The 26299-nt window shown below is 39.0% G+C and overlaps 1 protein-coding gene across 2 annotated transcripts; it reads right to left on the bottom strand.

Moving 5' to 3' along the window:
* Window positions 1-1499: 1499 nt before the first annotated feature.
* rasal1a (RAS protein activator like 1a (GAP1 like)) lies at window positions 1500-26299 on the bottom strand. 2 transcript variants are annotated; one of them, XM_086173657.1, is made up of 21 exons: window positions 26103-26299; window positions 25768-25824; window positions 20464-20577; window positions 20074-20135; window positions 18367-18496; window positions 16888-16969; window positions 16575-16715; window positions 16378-16469; window positions 13987-14104; window positions 13656-13809; window positions 9367-9431; window positions 9082-9194; window positions 8258-8450; window positions 7958-8095; window positions 6906-7050; window positions 6158-6330; window positions 5198-5335; window positions 4475-4610; window positions 2950-3070; window positions 2652-2740; window positions 1500-2495 (listed from the first exon to the last, which is right to left on the bottom strand). In XM_086173657.1, the coding sequence occupies exons 1-21, from the start codon at window positions 26165-26167 to the stop codon at window positions 2347-2349; spliced, it is 2475 nt and encodes an 824-aa protein (XP_086029783.1). In that variant the 5' UTR covers window positions 26168-26299; the 3' UTR covers window positions 1500-2346. The 2 variants fall into 2 exon arrangements, with proteins under 2 accessions (XP_086029783.1, XP_086029784.1); XM_086173658.1 differs by having other exon boundaries at window positions 2664-2740.

Raw genomic sequence — 26299 nt, 5'->3', positions numbered from 1 at the left:
TGCTCGAGGACCTGTCAGAAAAATGATAACGATTGTGAGTTAGTGAGTGTAGCTTACTGTACTGGATCAGGTCTTACATTTTAAACAGTAATGATTTTTATACATATTTTTAACAATTTCTTATCCCAATTCATACAGGCAGAAATAAAAGAGAGAAATCAATTACAGCAGTTCCCATACATTTTGGAGGTTAGACGCGTAGAGATTATGTTGTATATGTTCTTTGGGATACGTAGGCCGTAAGAAGTCAGGGTGTTGGCTCTGATGCATTCGCTGACTGTAAAACACCTGCGAGCAATCTTGGTGTGACTGTGGCTTGGAGGCTTTGCACATGCCTCTGTGACATTTGCAAAACCGTTTTTGAATTATTGACAAAAATGACCTCCGAACAGCCCACAGAAACATTAAAAAAAAAAGGGTTGGTCAGCTGGACTGAGGGAAGAGTGCCTGAGAGGATGGCAATGTGCGGTTACGTGAACTGAGGGAGCTGCACACGGGCACCACAAACATTGACCTGCCTGGAAAGTAATCACATACAGTATTTCACCAAGGGATGTCCTGGTTGCTCCCACACATCTAATACAATATGTCGTAAAAGACCCTCGGTGGACTGTCTATGCCTGATAGAGAGATGATGGCAAGCCTAGTTTAGCCCAACGGCATTGCAATGGGATCATAGCAAAGTTAAAAATGATTCGTAGGCTAAGGTGTTAATATCATTCGAGCATCTGTGTTTAATTTGTTCAATTTTAAAACATAATTCAAGTTCAAGATCTTGTTATCATACAATGGTAAATCATATTAATTTGTCCTATTTGGAGAACAGTGTTGCTGGAACCACAGTAATTTAATTTAGTGGGGAGATACCACTACCAGCTGCTCTTTTTTCGAAAAATCTGGAGTTCTCTTTGGGTTGGATATGAAAAGTCTGCATTTGTTCGGGACCGAATTTGAATATTGGAAAATTTTGTCATATCTACAACTTACTGAATGAGGTATGCTATTCTGATGATAATCATTGCAACATGTAAAGCTCTTAACTCAGCAATTCTTGATTTTAAGGGTCAAATCTAATTAGCACATTAACAGTCAGCTCCTTTTTATATCAAAATATTCATTTAAGGGGAGTTAAATTAACAAACAATTGAGTATGAACTATATGTTTAAAGGTTTTGTTGTAAGTGTATTGAGAATATTTCAAGCCAGTAAAAAACAAAACAAAAACAAACCCCTTTAAATTATATTCAAAATCTTCTTTTAGTGGTCACTGGACATGATTTTCTGATGAACTAAAGAAGCCTCTCAGATGACAGGTAAAAACATCTTCAAGGGAAGAAAATCAAGTCTGGTTGCCAGGAGAAGATTTTGATGAGAATTAACCATGACCTGGATGACTGAATTTCAAAAAAGTGTTTCACTTCGTTTTTATTTGTTTTGTTTTTTTGTTTTTTTCCAATAAGAAAACACTTTGGCAGGTGAAACACATCCATAGATTTATCAGCCAAATTTAGTGGCACTAAAAAAGAAAATGTAAACTGTTTAGACAGGGGTAATTCACAAAATAATCGTCTCAATAAAACTGGCAATTTTCCCTTGTATGTACATATATAGAAATGATACTTGATGGGTAAATATTACCCATATTAGTTGAAGAGCAGTTAAAACAGTGTATCCTCAAGTGAGTATCAATTTTGAAAATACATCAAAACCAAAAATTTCAGTTGACTGGTGCACTAAACAAAAGCACATTGTTTCATCATTTAGGGGCCCACAGGAACAGTTCAAATAGATGTATTTCTTGTGTAGGCAACTTACACCGTGGCAGGTTCAGCAGCATTTCATCGATGAGCTGTAATGTATGAACTACAGTCAAATATCACTGCTACATTGCGGCCACGGTGATAAGCCGAATGATTTAAAATACAAAATATCGATCAAGCAATATCAAACAACCTTACATTCAGATACTGAAGATCACACGCCAACAAGCCTCTTGCATAACAATGTGTGACTGATATGCTTTACAGTACCTCAAGATGTAAAAGCTTCTTTTCACATTTCACAAGTGGATACAGGCCATGCAAAAGATTGCTTGCTATCTACACAGGAATATCAAGGAGGCTCATCTTTCAAAGCCCTACGGCTCCTCTTATCATTGAGAATCATAATCTCTTCCCTGTGGCAGTGCTGAAGTCAGTGGCACTAAGAGAATACGGAGTGATTTCAAATGGCAGAATTCCGGTAGTCTTGAAGATGAAGCAACCTTGGCCTCTTCCCCACCCGAACGTATGGTGAATGTTAAATGGTCACAGGATCCAATTGCGTGAATCCCAGTTTGAGTCTAGTCTAGGGATTCAGAATGGCATTGGTGGCGTCCTCCTTTTCTCTGCGCTCGAAGGTGATATGAGCCTGCTCTAGATCCTCAATCACCACAAAAAGACGAGCAGCCATATTCTGACCTGGCGTCAAGGAGTAAACGTTGCATGCTGCACCGTCTGAAAGGTAGAAATCATGCAAGACTGTCACAGTGAAGAAAATTAGTCAGTATCTGATCAAAATCTAATGTCTGTGTAAGTAACATTAACTGATAACCATATGTGCAAACTAAAGGTGATCATTATAACAAATCTAAATATTTAAGATTTAAGCACCTCTTATCTCACCTGGGTGACCCTCAGAAGTGCTGTTTTCTTTACTGCAGGACATCTGGTCTGCAACTGGCATTTCCACATATTTTTTCCTGTAGCATCAGTTAGAAGCATTAATAAGATGATCACTGACGGTCCTAAAGCAGCAGTTCTTATTATGGAGGGACAGTAAAATGCTTCCCTGTTACTGCATTGTCAAACAGGGACAGCAGGAACACAGCACTGCTGCAACACAGACCTCTAGTGTTCAAGACATGAAGTACATTCAGGTTGAGGCTGTTTTTAGGATTCCCTTACTAACCTGAGTTTGTCTCTCCCCTGAAGAAGCTGCTTATAAATGGTTTGAGTCTCTACATCGGGGTCCAGTGGATCACTCCAATCCCCCAAAGTCACAGCAGAGTGGGTTCTACTGCAGCCTATATCTGGAACCAGACACAAAGATCAACATAAGAGGCTCCTCGCAACAATGTGACAAGTAATACCAGAACATTTACGACTGTTTATTGATCTAAATAATTCTGTTCCAGTTTTCTCTGCAGAAGAAAATATACATCCATCCATCCATCTTCTGATGCTTATCCAGGGTTGGGTTACGGGCACAGTAGCTAAAGAGAGGCCTAGACTTCCCTCTTCCTGGTCACTTGGTCCAGCTCTTCTGGGGGGATCCGGGCTTAGGGAAACAGTCCTTCCACCATGTCCCATGTCTTCCCCAGGGCCTCCTTCTGGTTGGACATGCCCAAAACATCTCATCTGGGAGGTGCTCTGAAAAGATGCTCGAGCAACCTCTTCTGGCTTGTCTCCACGTGGAAGGGCAGCAACTCTACTCTGAACCCCTGCTGGATAGCCAAACACTTCACCTATCTCGAAGGGAGAGCCCTGACATCCTGCGGAGAAAAATCATTTCGGCTGCTCGGGTCTGTGGCCTTGCTCTTTCGGTCACATCCCACAGCCAGTGACCGTAGGTGAGGGTAGGAACAGAGAGCTTCACCTTTTGGCTCAGCTCCTTCTTCCCCGACAAAGACTGGCTGCAAATTTGGCTACAAACCTCTCCAGTGAGAGCTGAAGATCGCGTCCCAATGACGCCAACAGAAACACATCATCTGCAAAAAGCAGAGGCCCGATCCTGAGGCCACAAAACCAGATTCCTCTCAATACCCTGGCTGTGGCTAGAAATTCTGTCCACAAGTCATGAATAGAATTGGTGACAAAGTGCAGCCCTGGCAGAGTGGAACTAAAACTGACTTACAACAGGAAATGCACACTAGGTTTCTGACACCTATCATACAAAACTGAACTACCTTTATTCCAATGTCCGGTACCCCATACTACTGGAGCACCTGCCCACAGGACTCCATTTAGGACATGGGCGAATGCCTTCTCCGGGTCCACAAAACTGGTCAGGCAAACTTCCATGCGGCCTCAAGGACCCTGTCGAGGGTTTAGAGCTGGTCTACTGTTCCACGACCAGGACAAAAAAAAAAAACCATACTGCTCCTCCTGGATCCAAGGTAAAATTAAAACCTGACAGACCTTCCTCTCCAGCAGCCTCAAGTAGACTTTTCCAGGGAAGTAGAAGCAAATAAAACATAGCAAATAAGTCAGTTCTTTTATATTTCCAAGTCCTCATTTGCTTTTTAAAGCATGCTACAACCAGGGCTGAAGAGAATGATCATCATATGAGAATTTCCATTTAATCAGGCGTGGATATTATTGTCAGGGTTTCAAAGATGCAGATTATTTTGGATGATTTTGTTATTTTAAACCTACATTGGATAGGTTCATGTCATTCTTTTTGCACAATTTCAGAGTTACCAAAGCAGGATTACCAGCACGGTCCATCTGCAGGCAGCAAGTCCACTTGCCACTCCGATGAGCCCCTGGGTGGAAAGACGGCAGCATGCACTCATTGTAGATGCTGACTTTCCGGATAGCTGACAGCCACTGGTTCAAGTCATTTACATTCTATTCAAACACAAATTAATGAAGGAGATTTGAATTTTGTGCTCAATTAAATCAGCTCAATTCAAACACAATTCATAATGTACATCAATTGCTATTGTCACTGAATTACAATGAAACATAAATCAACTGCGTAATATATTGTTTTCAGGGTTTCTGATTTCTATTTATTTTAAATCTACTATTCTACTGACTAATCAATCAACTGGTTAAGTAATTTGAGGAAAAAAAATTATTTCATAAAGAATAATTGTAAACAAAATTAAAAAGTAAAATTAATGCAAAACATTGAAAGTAATAACCAACTTTTGACATCTCTAAAGAAACAACTTTATAATGTTCTCAATTATTGCTAAGAAAAAATGTGCATTAGACAAAACAAAATTTTAATGCTTCCGAACCCTGAAAGCAAAATGATAATTTTCCACTGAAAAAAATACCAGCACATTTACTTTTTCTTTCTTTTTACTAAAAAAAAATCAAATGTTTACCATGTCATTAATGTATATTACTATTAGAAGAACTTAACATTTAAAAATTTAACAATTCAAAAAAGAATTTTTCAGCAAGATGAGAGAAGTGTATCCCACCTTGCATTGGATGTACATGGTGTTTTGGTGCCCTTCACTGTCCTGTGTCACAACCTGCATTACATTTTGCTGCTGAAAGGCATTTTCATCCACCCTCTCCACTGCACACACACACTGGACAGGGATTGAGGAGCGCACCTGCAGTGACCACAACATGAATTAACACCAGCGTAAGTGGACTGGTATTAATATATTACACTTGTGCCTTATACAGATTTCAAGAGGTTTGTGAAACAAACACCGACTGTGACATTAGATCGCAGCAAATAAACAAGGCAACATTAAAATACTTTGCAAACATAATTCGGTGCAGAATTGTGTAAGAGAAGGAGAAACTGAGGATGACATCAGCCTATCAGTAAAGACCACTTTAAAGTGTAAATCAGCTACTTCCCATGGAAGCTTGCTTCATGGAGACCTTGAGTACTCAAATATGGAGAAAAGGGGCTAGACATTGTCTGCTATGTCAGCATGAATATCCACTGCCTTCAATTAACCCTCGCCTTTATCCTAGTCATACAAAGCCGAGACTGGCTGAAAGAGAGAGATTTGTACTAGACCAGAGGTAGCCCACTCCTCTCTCTCTACCTGGTGAATGAGAGGAGATCATTACTGCAAGGCTTAGGCACCACATGGTAATAACGCTAATGATGTTTTCACAAGTGACTCAAAACAAATACAAAAAAAAAAACTAATTTTTTTTCTTCTTTTTAATGATCTGTGGCCACAGATTCATCATCCAAAGCCATAGCAGCTTCTAATGATGGATGAGCTGCTATCACATGACTTGATTTGCTTCATAATCTATTTTACTATGATATAGACAATTGGTTTCTGAATGTCCAAAAACAGGTTGTATCCAGAACATACAGCCCTATTTTAACTGCAACCAACGGACTAATTGGCTCATTGTTTAACATTAAAAACTGCAAATTACTTCTTTTCTCAGTCAGTACCAACCTGCCAGTCAGGGGTCTTGGCATAGGAAAGCGTCTCGCTTGTCAACCAGAAGTAGCGTTTCTTGAAGGCAAACCGGGAAAGCAGTTGAGGTCCTTCCGTCTTGTGTTTGTGGAGGTAGCCCTCTTTAACTGTGACAGAGGGCATGAATACAGCCCTCTGTGGCACCTCAGAAACTGCAGGACCAATTGAAAAGTGTTCAAAACAAGTTCATGTTTGTGTTCATTCACCTAGATACAAAGCCATTATGGTAAAATTAATACCAATATAGTAAGTAACTTTACAGTAAAACACATCGCTTAACTACACTACTCTTGCTGTCATTTCCCAATTGATGGCACCTCAGCCACCTTCTCTCACCACATGAAGGACCACATCAAAGAGACAAACACCCACTTCTGTCAAACAAATCCACCTGAATAGCAGTAAATGTCAAACTGGCCTTTAAGAGAAAAGAGGGGGTGAAGTGTACAGAAGGATACATGGAAAGGAAACATGAGCTGTCAGAGGGGAGAAACTGTTTTACAACAGCTACAATGGCACATGATGGATGAGGGCAGCCAAGATGTTTTGTAACCAAGGTGGCATGTTCAAGCAAATGATCCTTCTCACTCTAATTCACCACCAGCTTCCATATCATTTCAGTTTTTTCTTGTCTTAAAGCTAGTAATGAATATTGCATCAGTTAGCAACACCATTGGTTGCCCCTGACTTGTCCATTTTATTTCTAAGTTCACTTATATTGCCTTACCAATGTCATGATCTATATCAATTAACTTGTCCAGGAAGTCTTTAACTGAGGCCACACTGCGAAGGATGATGGGGTGAAGAGGCACCATCCATTGCTCTTTTCCATGTCCGAGCTGAAGTCCCAGGTTTCCAACACTTTGTAATGCCTGGAAGCCATCAAGACAAAATTTCAATGAGACATTCGCATTTAATCTCCCCTTGCAACGTTCTCTACACTTTCAAATCTGCACTAACTAGACTCAGTGTCACTGCCTGCATATCTCAAATTCACAGATCAAAAGGGTCTCTGAGGCCAAGCATGCTGTGAGACCCTTTGTCCACCCCACACCTGGCCTTGGGCGAGGAGGAAGTCCCCCCATATACCCTCTCTGATGCCTGCCTTTGAACCATGGCCTGGTTGCAGCACATACAGCAGTAAAAATAGCCCATCCCCGCCTCTGTAGCGGACCCATGGCAACACCACTTCAGCACCATGGACAGCAATCTGAGCAGGATTGAGGTTTCACTTGTCCTCTAAAATTTGGCTTTTTCTTCACATTTCTACAGTTGGTTGTTTGTGTTTCAGTTTGAGAATTGCTGATTGCAGATGCAGAGTTTATAGCGAGAATACTGTTTCCACATAGAAACAGAGCAAAAAACTGTAAGAGTAGGAGACATCTTATACTGATCAACTCATCTGGTAAAAGTTATTATTTCCAGCAAAATGTCAATGCCAAATCACAATTTTAAGGTTGTGTTTAAAGGATTTATTCATTATAAGAGAGCACAGGTCATTTTATTCAATCAGTAGCAGTATCAGTAACTTGTATCAGTGGTGTTATACCAATTGACTGCTAAAATACAAAAGTATTTATACTAAATACTGCTTTGTGCTCATGCTCAACTTTATACATTTACAGATTTTATTGTCTAGTGACACCGAACAGTCAGCTTCAATTGCATTCACGCCAGGTCTCCTCCCTCTTGATATAATATATTTGTCCTGCATTTTTTTTTTTTTTTAAATGAATATCTTGTAGCAATATATGAATGTGTTTCTGCTGTGATGTGCACCTTAGCCAGTAGTAACAGTGTTCTGCTTGTGCGGGTATCAGCATGTTGGTCCCTCAGCTGGAACAGTTTCGGTGTGAGGATTGCAGGAGCAAAGAAGCGCAGGAAAAAGAATCCACTAATGGCCAGGTACTTCACATCCTTTAAAATTAGAATCAGACAGGAGGTGGTATTGAACCTGCACAACGTTTCTTTTGACAGCAACTGTGACATCAAGCTGTAGAAACTAATTTCATCTCCAGGTAAAGAATATTTCCCAATATACTGGAATAGTTTTTGCAGTTTTTTTATCATCAAACTAACCTCATTCTCAGGTTCAGTGAATTGCTCCTCAACCCTTTTGTGCAGATGTTTGAAGGCGACTCTCATGACAGGAGGACACTGGTCAACTGAGTTCACAATTGATTCGATGATGCTGGTTAGGTAAATGTGAAGCATCTCCACACTGCTTTCTCGCACTTCAGCCTCTGACAAGGCACCTTTAAATGAAATTCGCCTCCATACAGAAATAAACATGAGACTGAATCCAACATGTTCAAAGTCAAAATACTATTCCAACATCATAAATCATTACGTAAACAGCTAGAATTCTTGAAGAGCATCAAAAAATAATTACCGGTATACTCACAAAATGATATAACAAAAAGCATACTAAAATTATTTATGTCGATAAATTGTGACTTCACATGTGAGTATTCTATTTCAAAGGCTTTCAATATGAAAACAAAGACGCTGAGTGTCGATTTGAGTATACTTGGAGATTAGCAGACAGGAAGGACAATACATTAGGCGATAACAGTCAGAGCTGCTAAAGGATGTTAGGTCCTGGATCTCCCTGTGTAAAAGACAGACATCTCAGGGGGCTCGTTGCAGTTGCCAAGCAACAGACTTTCCCTTTTACGTTCTTTTTTTTCCGCATTTATCGCATTGATGTCTACGTCTCAGACGTGAAATGCAAATGACGTGGGCAGTCTTTTCCACTTGACTGTTCAATACATAATCTGTGAACCTTTTTAACCAGAATTTCACACTTGATTTGTGACTTCAGACAGTATAGTTTTAACACTTTACCAGAGTTAGAATAAATATTGAAAATGAATAAGTAGCATGACCTATGTCAGTTATACCTTGTGTGGTTCATATCGATCTTGCAAGGGTCCAGTTCAATGTACTTCTTCTCATCAAAGATGCGGTTAATGATTGGCCTCAACACCTCATGCAGATACAGCATGCCAACAGCCTGTCAGTAAACAATTCCAGCAGTTAAATATATATTTTTTTATTAACTCCAGAGTTTGTGAATTGTCAATTTTCATGGGATAAACTGTAACCTAGTATGGTAAGTTGCAGTGGGGAACTATATTTCAGGTAACAAATCCTGATTACAAAAGACATCAAACAAACAAACTCACCTTCATAAATTGCTCCATTGCTTTGGAGGCCAGTGAGTTGGAGCGAAATAAAGTATTTGGATCACCTATGAGAGGAAAAAAAAACAGTTATGTTGTAATAGCATGATTTCTTAAAGATTAAGATCAGGTATTTTGTACTTACAAAGTTCCCCATACATAATGAATGAAGAGTACCTCCTCTACAGATATTTATCTAACATTATGTTTGGTGACATTTTTAATCTGACTTTGAATTAAGGGCTGATTATCAAGTGAAAATATTATTATTTTGAGATTAATAAAGGACTTTATTTCTCCAAAAGGAACTCGTCAATATTGTAAATTATTTTCAACTAATTTGCTGAGGCCAACTTATTAAAAAAGCTCCCTTAATTGAATGTGTTCAAAAAGAGCTTAGACATCCTGCCCAATACTTCTGAATTCCTACAAGCATCTGAGCCAGCACTAGAGGTCACCAATAACATGTTTTATAAGCTTTGTTTACGGCTCTCACTTGATTCAGAAACTGGCCAATGGTGAGGCAGGCTCTTGTGGCCACACATGGACATATTGCAATGCAAAAGGGATACCAATTACTTATCATGACTTTGAGATAAAGTTTGTTTGTTAAAGCTTGGTTGTTGGAATTTTCATAGCATACAACTTTCAAACAATAGAAATATCTGATCATTTTAGGTTCACTTTATATGGATATATTTCTAAGCTTGAACTTGGCTGATACATCTGCAAACAGCTTTTGTACATTGATTCGTTGGTATATCAACTCATATGGTCCTATATTATTTTTGTTACAATTATTTGTAATAATGGTAGTAGTAGTAGAATCAGTGGTAGTATGTAAGTCTGAAAAAAAATCAACATATTTGTGTTGTTTGCTGAGCTGCAGACATCTCATAAAGAGAAAATTGAGGATACTGTAACTGCTCTTACTTAATTCAGATACTGGCCAATGGCGGGCCACACATAGACATATTACAATGCAAGTGGGATATCAATTCCTTATCATGACTTTCAGATAAAGTTTGTTTGTTAAAGCCTAGTCGTTGGAATTTTCCTAGCATGAAGTAAAAGCCATAAATCTTTCAAACAACAGCAATATCTGATCAATCTAGATTCACTTTGTCTGGATATATTTGTAAGCTTGAAATTGGCTGTTACAGCTGCACATTACATCTGTATATTTGTACATTAATTCATTATTAATATTAACTCATATGATCATATACTATTATTGTTACAGTTATTTGTAATAATAGTAGTAGTAATGTTAGTATGTAAGTCTGAAAAAATTATCAACACAATTGTGTTTGTTGAGCTGCAGGCATCTCATAAAGGTAAAAATTGAGGATACTGTAACTGCTCTCACTAGATTCAGAAACTGGCCAATGGTGGGGCAGGCTCTAGTGGCCACACATGGACATATTACAACGCAAAAGGGATACTAGTTCCTTATCATGACTTTGAGATAAAGTTTGTTTGTTGAAGCTTAGTTGTTGGAATTTTCCTAGCATGAAGTAAAAGCCATACATTGTTCAAACAACAGAAATATCTGATCAATCTAGATTCACTTTATCTGGATATATTTGTAAGCTTGAAATTGGCTGCTACAGCTGTACACTACATCTTTATATCTGTACATTAATTCATTATTAACATTAACTCATATGATCATATATTATCATTGTTACAATTATTTGTAATAAAAGTAGTGGTAGTTTTAGTGGTTGTATGTCAGTCTGAAAAAAAATTCAATAAATTTTCGTTGTTTGCTAAACTGCAGGCATCTCATAAAGAGTAAAATTGAGAATACTGTACTGTCACAACTGAAGAAATGAATATTGCTGGAATACATTTCTTTTAAGGTAACAGCAGTGATTTATACATTTCTATCAAACACTGATTGCAAGATGAAACATTTGGTCTTAAAAATGCATAAAAGGAAGGATTTGTCTGTATGTTGTGTGCAAAGTGTATTTTTCTCGCCCCTGTGATATCGAGTTGCTCACCGAATCTATTCTTGATAAAGCAGTTACCAATCAGCTCATGTGGAGTTGCTATGGAAACTTAGGCACTATGCTTATTATCTCAAACTCCAGCAATAGTACCAAAAAGACCAGGCCCAACAGTTTGAATAACCGACGGGTATGTGATGCCATGGCAAAAACATGACTAAAACAGAACAGCCAAAAAAAAAGATGGTAGGGTAAGTAAATTATTGGCACTGTGATAGTAAATACAGTGCTGGCAGGCTGACTATCCTACCACAGAGACCATGGTTGTCACCAGAGACATAAAGAGTTCTGAAATTCAATTCTGAAAGAAACAGTAGGAACCTTTTGAGGGTCTTTAGTGAGTGGGGCAAAAGCAGCAGATTAGCATTTCCTTCTGAGGAATATAACTACTGTATCAGAATAATAATTTATTTTCTTTAATTCACACAATGGGTAATTAATGCTGCTCCTTGAAAAAAAAATATTTGAAGCTAAAATATGTAACAAATACATGAAGGTAACGTAAAGGAATTTGAAAGGGAAAGGGCTGTTTCTCTGCCTGGACCAACAGAATAACACAGCACCAACAAAAAAAAGCAATTGTACGCAAATAAAATCTGACAAATTTTAGTTTACATTCATCATTATACTTACTAGTTGCTGTGATGACAAGGGGTAAAAGTGGAAGAATTGCTGCTACACACATAGCTAGCTCATCATGTTTTGAAAGCTGCAATGTAATCCTGTATGAATGTAATAAAAACTGATTTACATAGCATGGCTACCCGCTGGGCTTCACTGGACCTCACAAAATTTAGTATTATAGAAATTCCTCTTTGAGACAAGTATAAAGCATTTGAAAGAAAATATAGGAAAATTGGGGAACTCAATATCAATCATTCTTAGATATAAATATGACAAAGAGGAAGGTATCAGTTTTGAAGTTTAGAAGTTGAATAGGGGGACTTTGGTAATGGGAATCTCCCGAGGCATCTTCACTTTTGTCTGGAAATCATCCAACTAAAACATCTGTGCAGGAGATACAGATTGCCTGTAGACCTCACAAAATATTAATGCTGATGACATCAGTATTACAATTTTTAAGCTAGACCAGCGTTTCCCAGCACCAATCACAAACATTTTACCTTTTTCATGCAAATCTGAAGAGTTAAATGGTTCGCTTCCATGTGGCCCCACACAAATTCTTATTTCCAATGGCTCCACTGATGCCAAGACAATCTCAATCACTTAGCTCATTACACCAGAACCAGCAGTGGAATTTGAATCTCAATGCCACCTTGGGCTTTTGCAAACAAAAGACAATTACAGCTCCAAAGTGTAATTTCTTCCGGGTGACTATTGCCTGAGCCTTATTCCATGTGATGTCACGCGTCTCTCCCCTTTCACTGATCTGAATTTTAGCTTACCTATTCATATTTGAACCCAGGTACGTCCCCAGAAGTTTTACCTTTGTTCCCTCTGACGACAGCCCCATTCAACCAAGTTCTGTAGAACAACTCTCGTTAACATAACAAGCCAACAAAACTTAGTCCAGCTCCCAACCTTGATAGTTATATATGAAAAACTGAACAAGTCTGTTGGAATAGAGGTGTAACATCTTCAAGGGAAAAAAATTCAACTCCAATTGCCACAAAAAGATTTTGACAAGGATTAACAATGACCTGGATGACCTCCATAGACATATAATTACTTAAGCTGAATAGCTGAGCTGGAACATTTACTTAATACGATATCTTATATGAGGTTATCTTGAGCGATGGAACCCGGTCATATTTAGAGTTATACAGAAAATCACTACCAGCTTGAGTGTTGTTAAAGCCTCACCAAGCAGATGGATTTATACTGTGAGAAGATGGTTCAAGCTCTTTCTTTTATTAAACGTTCCTGTTTACTTTCAGCAACTACATGTCATAACGTGCAGTCCCCTGGAATCAGGTTAAACCGGTTGTAAGTTCTGACAGTCAAGCTAATAACCTCAATAAAAATTTCTAAATGTTTTTCTTTTTACATTTGCTGCACAGGTTAGATTCACTGGCTACAGTAATTTGACTAAAATGACTGAATATAAACAGCAAGATTGGATATCAAAATATGATATAAAACCAACAAGAGACTATCATAGCCTGAAGCTACTAGATATGCACTGGTGTAATGTCTTATCCTGAATGTATATATAAAGGTGAATTTGAAATTCAAAGTAAAAAAATGAGTAGTGTGAGCAGAAATGTCCTATTTTAGATTGTTCGAGGACTTTAAATAAAACTACTTTGATCATACTGGTGTTGTTGACCTCCCGGGTGTTAAGATAATCCAGAAAAGGTACGACAAGGCCCTGGCCCAGGTAGATCTTCACCAGGGTCATTGCCACATCCTGCCGACTCTCAACTGTAGTAACCTCCTCCAGCATTGTCAGAGCACTGCTGTCCTCCCCCTGGTAAAAGGGAGATCTATATTAAGATATGTAGTTGGCATGTCTCAAATCCAGAACAGGATTAAATTCTGGTTGGCAATGAGAAAATTTGGGGTTATATTAAAAGGTAAACATTGGCAAAAGAAAATATTGATGGGAAAAGACAGGTCACATATCAACAAAGTAAGAGCTCCTGACCTCTGTAGGGGAGATGACTGACTCAGTCAAAAGCTCAATGAGGGGTCTGTAATATACAGAGGGCAAAATCTGATCCTCCACCAGACGCAACTTCAAGCGCAGTGCACCCAATTCGCCCCTGGAAGCAGATGAAAAAAACACTATCTTACCTTAAGGTCATGTAATGCAGAGGTAAAGTTCAATTTAAAGTACAATAAAAACACAAGATTAAAAAATATCACTGAATAGCTTTGTCTGTTGTTGAGTCTAAAATATATGCACATTCAATGAACAAAATGACATGATTGAGTATAGATTATATAAGTATAGCTTTATACAATCTATTTCAGACACACACAAAATAGAATTAAACACACTGTCAACAACTACATTCAATTACTCAGTTACTGACAGGGTTTAGTTTCTAGACCCTGTTCTAAACTCTAGAACAACTATCATATCAAACCAACTTTCTCCATTTTACATTTTATGTTCTTTTTGTTGAAGTGCAGGTGGGATTCACACTATTCAAAGATTATGTATATCCCAACACCTCCCAAGGATTAATATATGATCCAAATTGGCAATGTAAGCAGGGTCACTGGAGTCCAGAGATAATGAAGTGTAACTCGGCAAAAAATGAAACGACATGTTGGTTTCACAGGATAGTCACAATTTTCACACACCCATAAAGCGGGGCATCCCTTCCTCCATTTACAATAAACTGGAATTGAAAAAGGAAGAAAGCAACATGTGGTTCCAGCAATTAATAATGGTTTAATACTAGGCCAGAAGGGCAATGATTACCAAGTGAAGGATCCTTTGGTTATGTGGCTGTGAATGGTCCAGTGAGAGTGTGACACTCTGGGTTTCTGCAAACCCACCACAGCAAAACAAAGTGAGGAGGAAAGATTTGGCCCCAATGACCATATGTGCAGGATAACGGTATAAACAATATATGAATGAATGTTACCACCTAAATGTACCATCGCCTAATATAGCCCCTGAACAACAGACATGAAGGTGCACTCAAAAGCCATCAACTCAATTTTAAAATGCCTATTCTCCAGTCTGAAGAAACACACTTGACCAACAACTGAAACCTCTCATTGTGGATTAAAAACTGGTGTGAGATCAGAATATTATTAAATCCTCATCTACAGCTGTACTGAACAGTTAGACTTAAACCTATCCTAAAATATGGAATAAGATAACGGTTGAACAAGCGGGGAACTAAAAAAAAAATCAATCGATCGAGGCATTCAGGGTGGCCAAACTAAGGTCGGGCTGGGATCAGGTATGGAACCACCCACCAAAATATGTTTGAAGGTGTCTCTGTTTGATAAGTGAACTACATGGAAGATGAGTTGTACACAACTAAAGCTATAAGTGGCTGTGTGTCTTGTTATGGGAGGATATCTGAAATGTCCCAAAACTACATATGATACCCTCAAAAATCCCCCAAACTGAGGGGATCTGACACCTCAATAGTGTTGTGATCCTCAGCTTCTTGCAAATTCTAACAAGCACAGACAGTACCATGGCTATGTCCTAACAGAATTCACTGTAGAAGTATGCAAACTTGAAATCATCCAGCCAATCAACATACAAGCACCAGATTTTCAGAACATCTGAGATGTAAAAAGGAACCTGAGAGCGGAACAGAGTCAACAACTCAAAGTTCCAGATAATAATCTTGAGGGATGCACCTCTGAGAGGCCAATCATTGTGGCTGAGCTCACTGTCCTGTTGAAAGGGAGGATTGGAGACAGACTTGAAAGACCCATGGTAGTTTGCAACCACGGTTTAATTGGCCAATTGATTGATTACTGATGATCTGCACAATAAATCTTTCAGGATTTATTGTGCGGATCATCCAAGACAAAGACCAGGACAAGGGATGACTTTCAAAGAAATGGCTAAAAATGGTGGAGCAAGGGTATTTTATGGCCTTGGCTAAGAATAAAAGATACAGTGTGGGTTAGGTTTAGGGTCAGCTGTAGGGGTTAGTGCAGAGGTGAGACTCTCACATCCTTGAGCATTTCTGGGATGAGGGGTCTAAAACATTTGTGAAGGGCAGACCCCAGGTGATGACCACGTGGCGCAGATGGAGATCTAGCAGGGAGAAGTGTACAGAGGGTAGCTTGTAATTTAGCTCCCATCTGTTTGGCATAATTTCTGTAGTTCCATCAGCTTAATTTGCTCTAATACTATCTTAAACACATAGCTACACAACTGCCAATGCTCCAATTAAAATATGTCCCTTTTATGCCAATTAACAAGAAACACTGCTTGCTGCTCAAGCTTAGTCTTTTAATTATTCCAAAAAAGCTGTCAACAAAAGGCTTATCCCGGTTATGCAAACACATAATATTTCAACATTGAACAAACAAGCACGCCCATAATCCTTACCCAGCATCAACATCATTGCTTTTCAAGGGAAGCAAACGAAACCAGCTTTTGAACTGAGGAGTCTTGAGCAAACAAGAGAAAGGGATTTCAACCTGTGGGAATAAAACACTTTTAGGCAGAACAATGAAGCAAAAAAAGGCCATAGAATGAATCAAATGTGTTATATTTGATGCAACAAACAGTTACGCTGTCCTTGCCTTTCCCAGAAAGTCATTTTTGCCAACCATGTCCCAGTCCCAGACCTCCACTGTTATAGGGCCCTCCTCACGAAACTCCTCTTGACCGAACTCCATTTCCAGGGTCTCTCTCCAATGAGGGAAACGAGTCTTCTTAATAATCTGAAACCCAGTGAGTGTTAGGTAAATATACACCTCAGCTTTATTTTTTATAACTTTATTTTACTTTTTGACTTTATATGTCACATGAAATAAATATTAAGTACAACTAAAAATATACTGATGCCTGGCTTCTGAAAAAATGTATTGTGTACGGTACATATGAGGAGCTCACCGAGGTCTCTGCACTATGGTTGTTGAAAATAACTCTTGCAAATGGATCTGAGGTTCCACTGATGTCCCTTGGTGCCAGATCTCTTTGATACCGATGAAAAAGACAAAAAATATACTGTTCAACGTATTGAACGTTCTAAAAACTTGCTTTCAATTATCTAGATTAGGGGTAGCAAAGACAGACTTTTCAGCTGACTTCAATCTTAAGATAATAAATCGCATTATCTTGTAAATCATTGAATAGTACAGAGCCAAGCCCCAACTGTCATGCTCATTAGTCCCCTGTTTGAGAAAGAGAGAATGAAGCCTGGGACACACAGATGGGGTAGTGAGTGGTGTGATAGTGGCAGCATGACTCGGGGGGGAGTATCGAGGCTTAAGAAGTGATGATGACAAAATTCCAGAACAGAAATACTGATCTCACTGCCAAGCCTCAAAACATTTTACTGTTCCTCAATAATGCAAGTTAGACCTGCAAACATAATAATTCAAAGACATAACAAGCCAGGAAGCAGCTTGCTTGAGATAATGTTAAGATGGACAAAGAGATTCAACTTTTAAATGCCACAGAGAGAAATCTGCTGAAGCCAAGATACAGGGCATACTCATTATACTGCGTTCTTTTGTTTCTATTGCCCTCAAGCATTTGCTCTATTTTAATGTTGGTCCCACTTTATTGAACACTGACATTCTAATCATCATTGTATGTACTGCAACATCTCTCTATATACATTAGATTAGTCTGTAACGCAGCAATGGAACTAATTTATCTAATTAATCAATGAATGTAATGATTGTCTAAATGCAGAAAATATCATTGCAGTTATAATTCAAATTATATTCCATTACTTGGATTATAATCTATGTCAAGGTTTAATGAAAACATCTTCCAATGTGCTCTCAAGTTATTGGTGGAATTGAGAAAAGTCCTTCTCACAGAGCCATTCCAAAACACATTGTTTGTACCACTATGATCTGACTGTTGTTTCAACATTGCTGTATTATTTCTTTAAAGAGCATAAATAATCTCCTTTATTTACTGCTTTTGGCTTTAGGCTTGAGGATGATTGAGAGCCAATACACATTTTTTGCATAACATATTTGCACAAACATAATGTAATGAAAACCAACAAATTACTTTTCACCGACCATAAATAAAATGAACCTAAAACTTACATTTGGAGGCAGTAATATAAATTATTTGTAACACTTTTTTTAACTTTATTCATGCCCGATTATGTGCATTTCATTCCTTAAAGCTTACTGGGGCGAGGACATCACACTTTGCTTTAACTGTAATTTGTCAATAGAATTTTTTACTTACATTTTGCCAGGATATAACATTGGTTAATTTGTATTACATTTAAATTAATCAGTTATCAAAATAAATCTAAATAATGTTTTCACAGAATGTTTATCATCTATAATTATCTCTGTGCAAGTCCTGTTCAAAACATAATAAAGCTCACAGTTTTGCTACCTGGCTTCAATGACTTGACATTGTAGAATAATCTTCTCTGTGTCTTTCAGAAGCTCTAGACTCAGATGGATCTCCCCCTGGACCTCTTCATCAGGGTCAATCCTTGTAAGGTTCATCCAACTATCAAGCCCTAACAAAACCACAAGCACAAATATCAAGCATTAGCCTGTGGAGAATTAATAATGAATATAAAAAGTATAGAAAATAAAAACAACAAAAGGATGCTTTCATTGTTTTTTTCAAAAGTAACATTGAATAATCAACTAATTATTCAAGCACTACTTGCAGAGGGAAAAAACGTGTTGTTTGAGATTGGCAGGCTAGTAGCTGTTCTAGCGTGCATTTCTGTTTAAAATGAATCTGACATTAATTAAGTTCAATTTCAAGGGTAGACCATGAGAAAATCCCTGAAACAGACACACAGATACAGTTAAAATATTTCGCCATTAGTTATGACAGCCAGGCCCTCTTTAAAAAAGATTAGCCGTGTGCAGAAAACATCATTTTAATAAAACTCTGATTTGGACCTTGTTCAAGATCCATTATGTTTTTATCATTTTCTAAGGAGTGTAAGATATCAAGGTCCCATTGGTTTGTGAGCTGAACCGAACATACCATTACCTGTAAACAAAGCATGAAAATGAAATGGATTAGAATATCATGGAAATAATTATGCTTAAAATTTTATGTTAACATTGAACAACACATATTGCAACACCTTTCTATAAAATTGATTAGAATTAATTCATTAATGCTTTATCTATACCGCTGATCCTTGAGCCTATCCCTCCTGTCACTGGGTGAGAGGCAGGGTACACTCTGAACCAGTCGGGACACTACATATGAAGACAACCATTCACTCTGTAATGAACCTATTGCATGTTTTCAGACTGCGGGAGGAAACCTAAGAACCCAGAGGAGACCTACGCAGACATGGGGAAAACATGCAAACAACACACAGACTTTGGGAGAACCCACAAATTCCAAGCAGAAATGCCACCAGTCAAAACTGAACCAAGGGCCTCAGCACTTTAAGGCACAAGCACTAACCCATATGCCTCCTAATGCCAAAAAGAAATATATCCATCACTAAAAATACCGGTATAAATATTTATTCGACCCAAACTATTTTTAAATTAGAAAAAATGCTCCCATGATTTTCCATTAAACATGAAAATCAAAAACTATTAAAAAACCGACCTGAAAAGAAAAAGAAAGCTGACAAACATGACACTAAAATTCTTGAGATGGATAAATAAACACACTATTAAACAAGCAAAAAAATCTGAATAATTTCTTTGTGAAAACATTTTCTCCAAAATGAAATCCATTTACCCTGTACTTAAATCCCGTTTCTAATCAAACTCAGACTTACAGTATATATCTTTTGAGAAATCTGACATATAAATGGTTTATCCAAATTGATAGAAAAGCCACAAAACTTAAAAAAAAATGTGAAAAAATGAAAAATAGTTACAAATCATCAGTCCCAATTATCTTAAGGACTTGTCAGGAGAAGACATTAGAATGTACCTGTGTGCATTAAAAGTATGTGACTGTATCCCAAACAGCATTCCCACAGACTTTTAAAAAAGCAATTATCCACATTCATTCTGACCTTTGACCCGGTCTTACGAAACCCTGTGTGTCTAACCTCTGATCTTTATTCACATCCCATCTTACACTGCAAGTTCTGTTCAGTTGTACCTTTGGCTTGAGATCCAATGGCTTCTTTAGTCAGAGTAATCTTTCCAATAACATCATCATGGCTGTGGAAAAAAGATAAAAATCATCAGTTCCAAGATTGACTTACCTGAAGATAAACATTGATTAATGGAGTAGAGGTCATGACATGAGAAGATTAAATAATCTTTATTCCATCTGAGCAACCATCTGTCTATGGTGTTTATTTATTCAAAGCACTGGGGTTCCTTTTTCCAAAACATTCACACAACTGTACATGAGCTTTCAACCCAAATACATCAATTCATGTATTCATGGACACCAGTTTCTAAGAAAACTACATTTTTTTTGCAAATCTCTATCAGTACACTGAATATGTAATCATTTTCAGGGTATTTTGGTCTCTGACTTTACCCAATAGTGTCCTCATCCATGACCTGAAAGGAGAGTGAATGGAAACCCGTTGGGAGGTGCAGCGTGTACTCTTCCCCCCAGAAAGGATTTAGGTTTTTCCATACTGTGGCCGTCCTGAAAAAAGAGGTTTTCACATGCTTACCATCTGGACCATGAGCAGAAACATAACCAATGAACATGTGACACAATAATATAAACAGAGGAGAGATGACAAGGGTTTGATTTGAATGTGTGATTGGAAATGCGTCCTAGTGTAACAGCTCGCCTGCTCTTCTACTCACATACAGAAATATTTTGAAAAATCTCCGTTCACAATCTCTATGCCAATTGTCTAATTTCAATACCGTCATGTAGTAAATTTAAGGGTCCATGCAACAAATGAATGTCAAGAATTAACCATATGCTACACAGCATCTGATTTGTCTAATTGAATGCTTGATAATCTTGCTCCTATCCTTCTAAAAAAAATTCAAACCAAGCAGTATGAATACTGAGATCAATGCCTGGTAAAACTGCTACAGGTAAACAAAGTGTTGTTGCTTCTTCAGTTCTAATGACCTGTGAAGAGTGTCTGAATATAAATTGCCTGGGTTTTGGGCGGGACTAGGTTATGGTGGCTTGTTATGTAAATGTAAATGTAAGAGTTGATCGGCAGAAAACTAGGTCTAAGGGAGTTGTTACGCTAATGGTGGTGTCGTCCATTGGGACAAAGGAGCAACTTCTGTGGGATTACTTGAATCGGAAAGTGAGTAGGTAAAGCTAAATAAAAGAGTGAAACCTATTGGATCACATGAACTGAGGCTCGTGGAAGTTACCAGAGGCCTGTTCAGGTAGTTGGTCTTTCCTGGTAGTTTGGAGGGTGCAGATGGACCTGGTCCGTGTATGCAAATCCGTCTTGGTATTGATCCGAGTATGGCGTTATATGTTTGTGAAAGGTTGTGTCTGAGGTCCCCTCCTCTGTTCAGAGATGGTTTTTCTGTTTTGACAAAGATGCCTTCTCTCAAACCGACTGTCTTATATGGCCAGAATACGGGCATTGCTGTCTTCAAAAGAACGGCACTCGTTCTTAACGTGTAGGTGAACCACGGAGTCCTCTCCTGAAGTGGCGGTCCTCTGTGTTGGGCCATCCGTTTGTGCAGAGGTTTTTTGGTATCTCCGAGGATATCTCCATCACTATCCTCAGTACAAGTATCAGCATTCACCACATTCTCTATCTTATGCCAGGGTTTTTGTCCTTGGGGTACATCAGTCTTTGTCTCAGGGTGTTGTGGGATTTGAAATGTACCGGAATATGTTGTTTGTTGAACACCCTTCGCAGTTTCTCCGAGGCACCAGCAACATATGGTATGAAGATGTTCTTTCATTTGTTGTTGTCTTCTTCCTGTTCTATGTTCCTGCATCTGGTTGTTTCTGTTTGGCCAAGGCCCTATTAGGGTAGCCTTAGGGCTTTCCTAATGTGTTGTACCTCAATCTTGGTTCCTCTGGCGGCTGATGGGATGTTGTAAATCCGTAAATCAGTAAACTTGTAAATCTTGATGTCCTAGCTTCTGTCCTGTTGGATGTGAACGCAACAGTCCAAGAAGGAGAATTGGTCAGCAGGGACATCCTCCCTTGTGAATTTGATGAGGGCTTCAATCATGTTGAGTTGAGTGGTGAATGGTTCTCCCTCATTCTTCTTGATCCTGACCTATGTGTCATCTACATACCTGAACCAGTGGCTTGGCAGTGTTTCCTGAATGAAGCAAGGACCTTGCGCTCAACCTCCTCCATCTATGAATTTGCCACTATGGAGGATATGGGCGAGCCCACGGCGCATCCATGTTTTTGCCAATAGAAATTGCAATTTAACTAGATATAGGTGGTCTATAGACAAAGGTCCAGTAGGGTACAGAACCAGCCCCCAGTAGCTTCCACATGAGCCGCATTTCATGAGATCAAACAGGTTTCACTCCTTTATTTAGATTTATCTTTTCACATTCCAATCTAGGTAATATCACAAAAGTTGATCTTTTCTCCAAATCACAAAACTCCCATTAGCGCAACAGCCCCCATAGACCTAGTTTTCTGCAGATCAACTCTTACATTTACACTACAAGCCACCATAACCTAGACCCGCCCAAAACTCTGGTAGTTGTATTCAGAAACACCCCACAGAATTGAAGAAGCCTCTTAGATGAGAGGTGAAACATCTTCAAGTGAAGAAGTCCAAGTCCAGTTGCCACAGAGAAGACAAGAATAAGGATAAAGTATGAATCTTTATTGCACACACACGCTCACAAATGTACTTACACAGGTACAAACACATGCAAGATGTTTATGACATTGTGTTGATCACAGATAAAAAGCAAATAACAAAACCAAACTTCACATCTCTAGATAAATGGCAGACATAATGTGTGGCTTAAAAGAAAAAAAAATGCTAGTCAGACACCTCTGGGAATTAACTATACATCCACACTAAAATAAGTTCTGAAGTGGTGTGATAAGAAACAACAGTTCTCTATTTTGACTGGGATACTATATACACTATATGGCCAAAAGTATTCCTTCACCTGCTTTGACTCGCTTAAGAATTTAAGTGACATCCCATTCCTAATCCATGGGGTTCAATAGGACGTTGGTCCACCCTTTGCACCGATTACAACTTCACTTTTTCTGGGAAGGCTGTCCACAAGCGTTCAGGAGTGTATTTATGGGAATTTTGGACCATTCTTCCAGAAGTGCTCTTGTGAGATCACACGTTGATGTTGGACGAGATGGCCTGGCTCTCAGTCTCCGCTCTGATTTATCCCAAAGGTGTTCTATCGGGTTGAGATCAGGTCACTGAGCCCAGTCAAGTTCATCCACACCAAACCCTGTCATCCATGACTTTATGGAGCTTGCACTGGTTCACAGGTCATGGTGTAAAAGGATGGGGCCAGCTCCAAACTGTTCCCACAAAGTTAGGAGCATGGAATTAACCAAAAGGTCTTCGTATGCTGAAGCTTTAAGAGTTTTTATTGAAACTAAGGGCCCAAGCCCAGCTCCTGAAAAGCAACTCCCCGCCATAATTCCCCCTCCATCAAATTTCACACTTGGCACAATGCAGTCAGACAAGTACTGTTCTCCTGGCAACCGCCAAACCCAGACCTGTCCATCAGATTGCCAGATGGAGAAGCGCAATTTGTCACTCCAGAGAACGCATCTCCACTGCTCTAGAGTCCAGTCCAACACTTTGCATTGTACTTGGTGATGTATGGCTTGGATGCGGGTGCTCAGCCATGGAAACCCATTCTATGAAGCTCTCTGCACACTGTTCTTGAGCTAATCTGAAGACCACATGATGTTTGGAGGTCTGTAGCAATTGACTCTGCAGAAAGTTGGCGACCTCTAACGACGTCCATAAATCTTCTCTCTGTTCTTCCTCTAGACCTCCTGCCTGCTAGCTCGAATTCATTTCATTCTGGCTGATGGTCTCCTATCACATAGTACCCCTGACATTTTTCCAACCTTCCAACCTGCTTAAACCCGTCTTTTCACCTCTTTTCCACACTCTCCACTGCTCTGAGCTGTTGACCCCAAGTACCTGAAATCCTCCAGCTTCTTGATCTCCACTCCCTGTAGCCTCACCGTTCCACCCAGGTTCCTCTCATTCACACACATATATTCTGTCTTGCTGCGACTAACTTTCATTCCTCTCCTTTCCAGAGCATACCTCCACCTCTCTAGATTTTCCTCAACCTGTTCTCTGCTCTAACTACAGATCACAATGTCGTCTGCAAACTTCATGGTCCATGGAGATTCCTGTCAAACCTCATCTGTCAGCCTGTCCATCACCACTGCAAAGAGGGGCCACCTCCACCTTAAACTTCTCTGTTACTCCTATCCCTCTCTGTACCTGGCCACTGTCTTACAGCTAACATACATGTCCTGCACCAGTCTATCACATGCTTTTTCTAGGTCTGCAAAAACGCAATGCAGCTCCCTATGGCCCTCTCTGAACTTCTCTATCAGCATTCTCAAAGCAAATACTGCATCTGTAGTACTCTTATATATATATACATATATGTTGCAAGCCAGGTGATGCCAAAATGTGTCAGGCTGTTTCCAAACTAATATTCATTAGTAATTCAGCATGCACAAATCATGTTTTGCATTTTGAATATATTTCTAAACTTTTTGTGTTTTTTTTTTTGTCAAAAGAAAAACTGGAGGAATACATTCGGAGTGAATGAAAGAGTTTTTTTGGTTTCCCACATACCATGATTAAAGCAGTCAATAGGATTTGCTACTACAGCACATATACAAATCAGCTGCTGTTAAAACACAATTTCATGACCAATTTCATGACCAAAAAACAGAAAAAAGTCAAACAAGTGAACATTGCAACAAGACCTCTGAGGCCATCAACTCCCTCTTCTGACTAGCTGACACAATGTTGGAAAAGCACATTTTCCATAATATGTCTCAAACAAACTGCTTTGCATCAGTTATAACTTTATATCCTGTTAAGCAACAGAAATGTTTAAAATCGACATTTTCAAAAAAAAACATACAGATTTGGTTGAAGAACAAATCGAAAAAATAGCCTGCAGTTTGCCTTTGAGCTGTTTAGACAACCTGGAATTTGGAGTATCTGCTGACTCCTGTCCCACAGTTGTGGGATATGCATTTAGAATGTTACTCAGGGTCTTTATTTTTTGGGGGGGGGTCAACTGCACGAGGATGGTCAGCAGAAATAAAGAATGGTTTTATCACTTAAAATAAAGTACAGAAGTAGAGAAGTTGAAAAATCTGAACCTATTCTTTCAGAAGAGGGCACTCGCCACATCATCCATGAACATCACACTTGACTCAGTTTGCCACTCATATCATGTTGGTGTGTGCAGTGAATCACTGTGCCAATATCCATTACCATGACAGATGGAACAATAGCAAGAGAAGTCCTCCCATGTATTTTTCAGTGCAAACTACATGTATTTCTTTTTCAAAAGACTTGAAATTTGAAATTCCAAGTGACCAATGCCCCCACCTCCCCTGTGCTGTACTTGCAAAGATTTTGGCAAATCTGAGCCCACCGTGTGAGACAAAAACACACACACACACCTTTGATGTGGGTATCCTGACCCCAGCATTCCCCTTGCTTTCACCCCCATGAAATAATTGATGCATTCTCTCCATGGTTACGTGGGGGTGTTTAAAGGCCAGACCAGTATCAGGTTTTATGTTTTGGCACCAACACCCTGTCCACGCACCCTCCACATATGTGCAGCGGAGAACACACGAAACGATCACCCTGAAGATCACACGCAGACTGGGACTCACCTTGCCACAACTTCATTGTCAACTTTCACAATGCAATATGGATCACTGGTTCCAGAGCTGAAAATGAAAAAAAAAAAAAAATTAAAACCAATACATGATGAGATAAAGTAACTGACTTAGATGTTATGTCATGGTTGTTACTAATATAGGTCAATCTCGTTTGAAATATTTGACCAATAAAAAAAAAGTAGAAAAAAAGAGGTGTTAAATAAAAATAACTTTCTCATTTATAAATGTTGTCATGAATCGCATAAATATCTTAACACACTGCATCTATCAAGGAAAGAGCCTAGCATCCTCCCACTGACACACCTGGCGGATAGAACATTACTTACACGTCTTTGGCTGGGAGGTTCCTGCCCTCGATAATTCGAAAATAAAGAGACGTATTCTTGGCCATTTTGACACGGGTAAAGCGGGATACGGAGCCAGTTTCTTCCAAGTTCCCACAGACGCCGGCGTGGATTGCGCCCTTATCTTGGCAAGATAGTTTTCTTCATTCCATGTCACCTTCAGCGCGTGACACTGCTGC

The sequence above is a fragment of the Fistularia commersonii genome, chromosome 26 (assembly GCF_037954325.1).
Source record: "Fistularia commersonii isolate RoL2024-O1a breed Wild chromosome 26, RoL_Fcom_v1.0, whole genome shotgun sequence".
In the NCBI taxonomy this organism is placed as follows: domain Eukaryota; kingdom Metazoa; phylum Chordata; class Actinopteri; order Syngnathiformes; family Fistulariidae; genus Fistularia; species Fistularia commersonii.
This window is presented reverse-complemented; position numbering and strand designations above follow the sequence as displayed.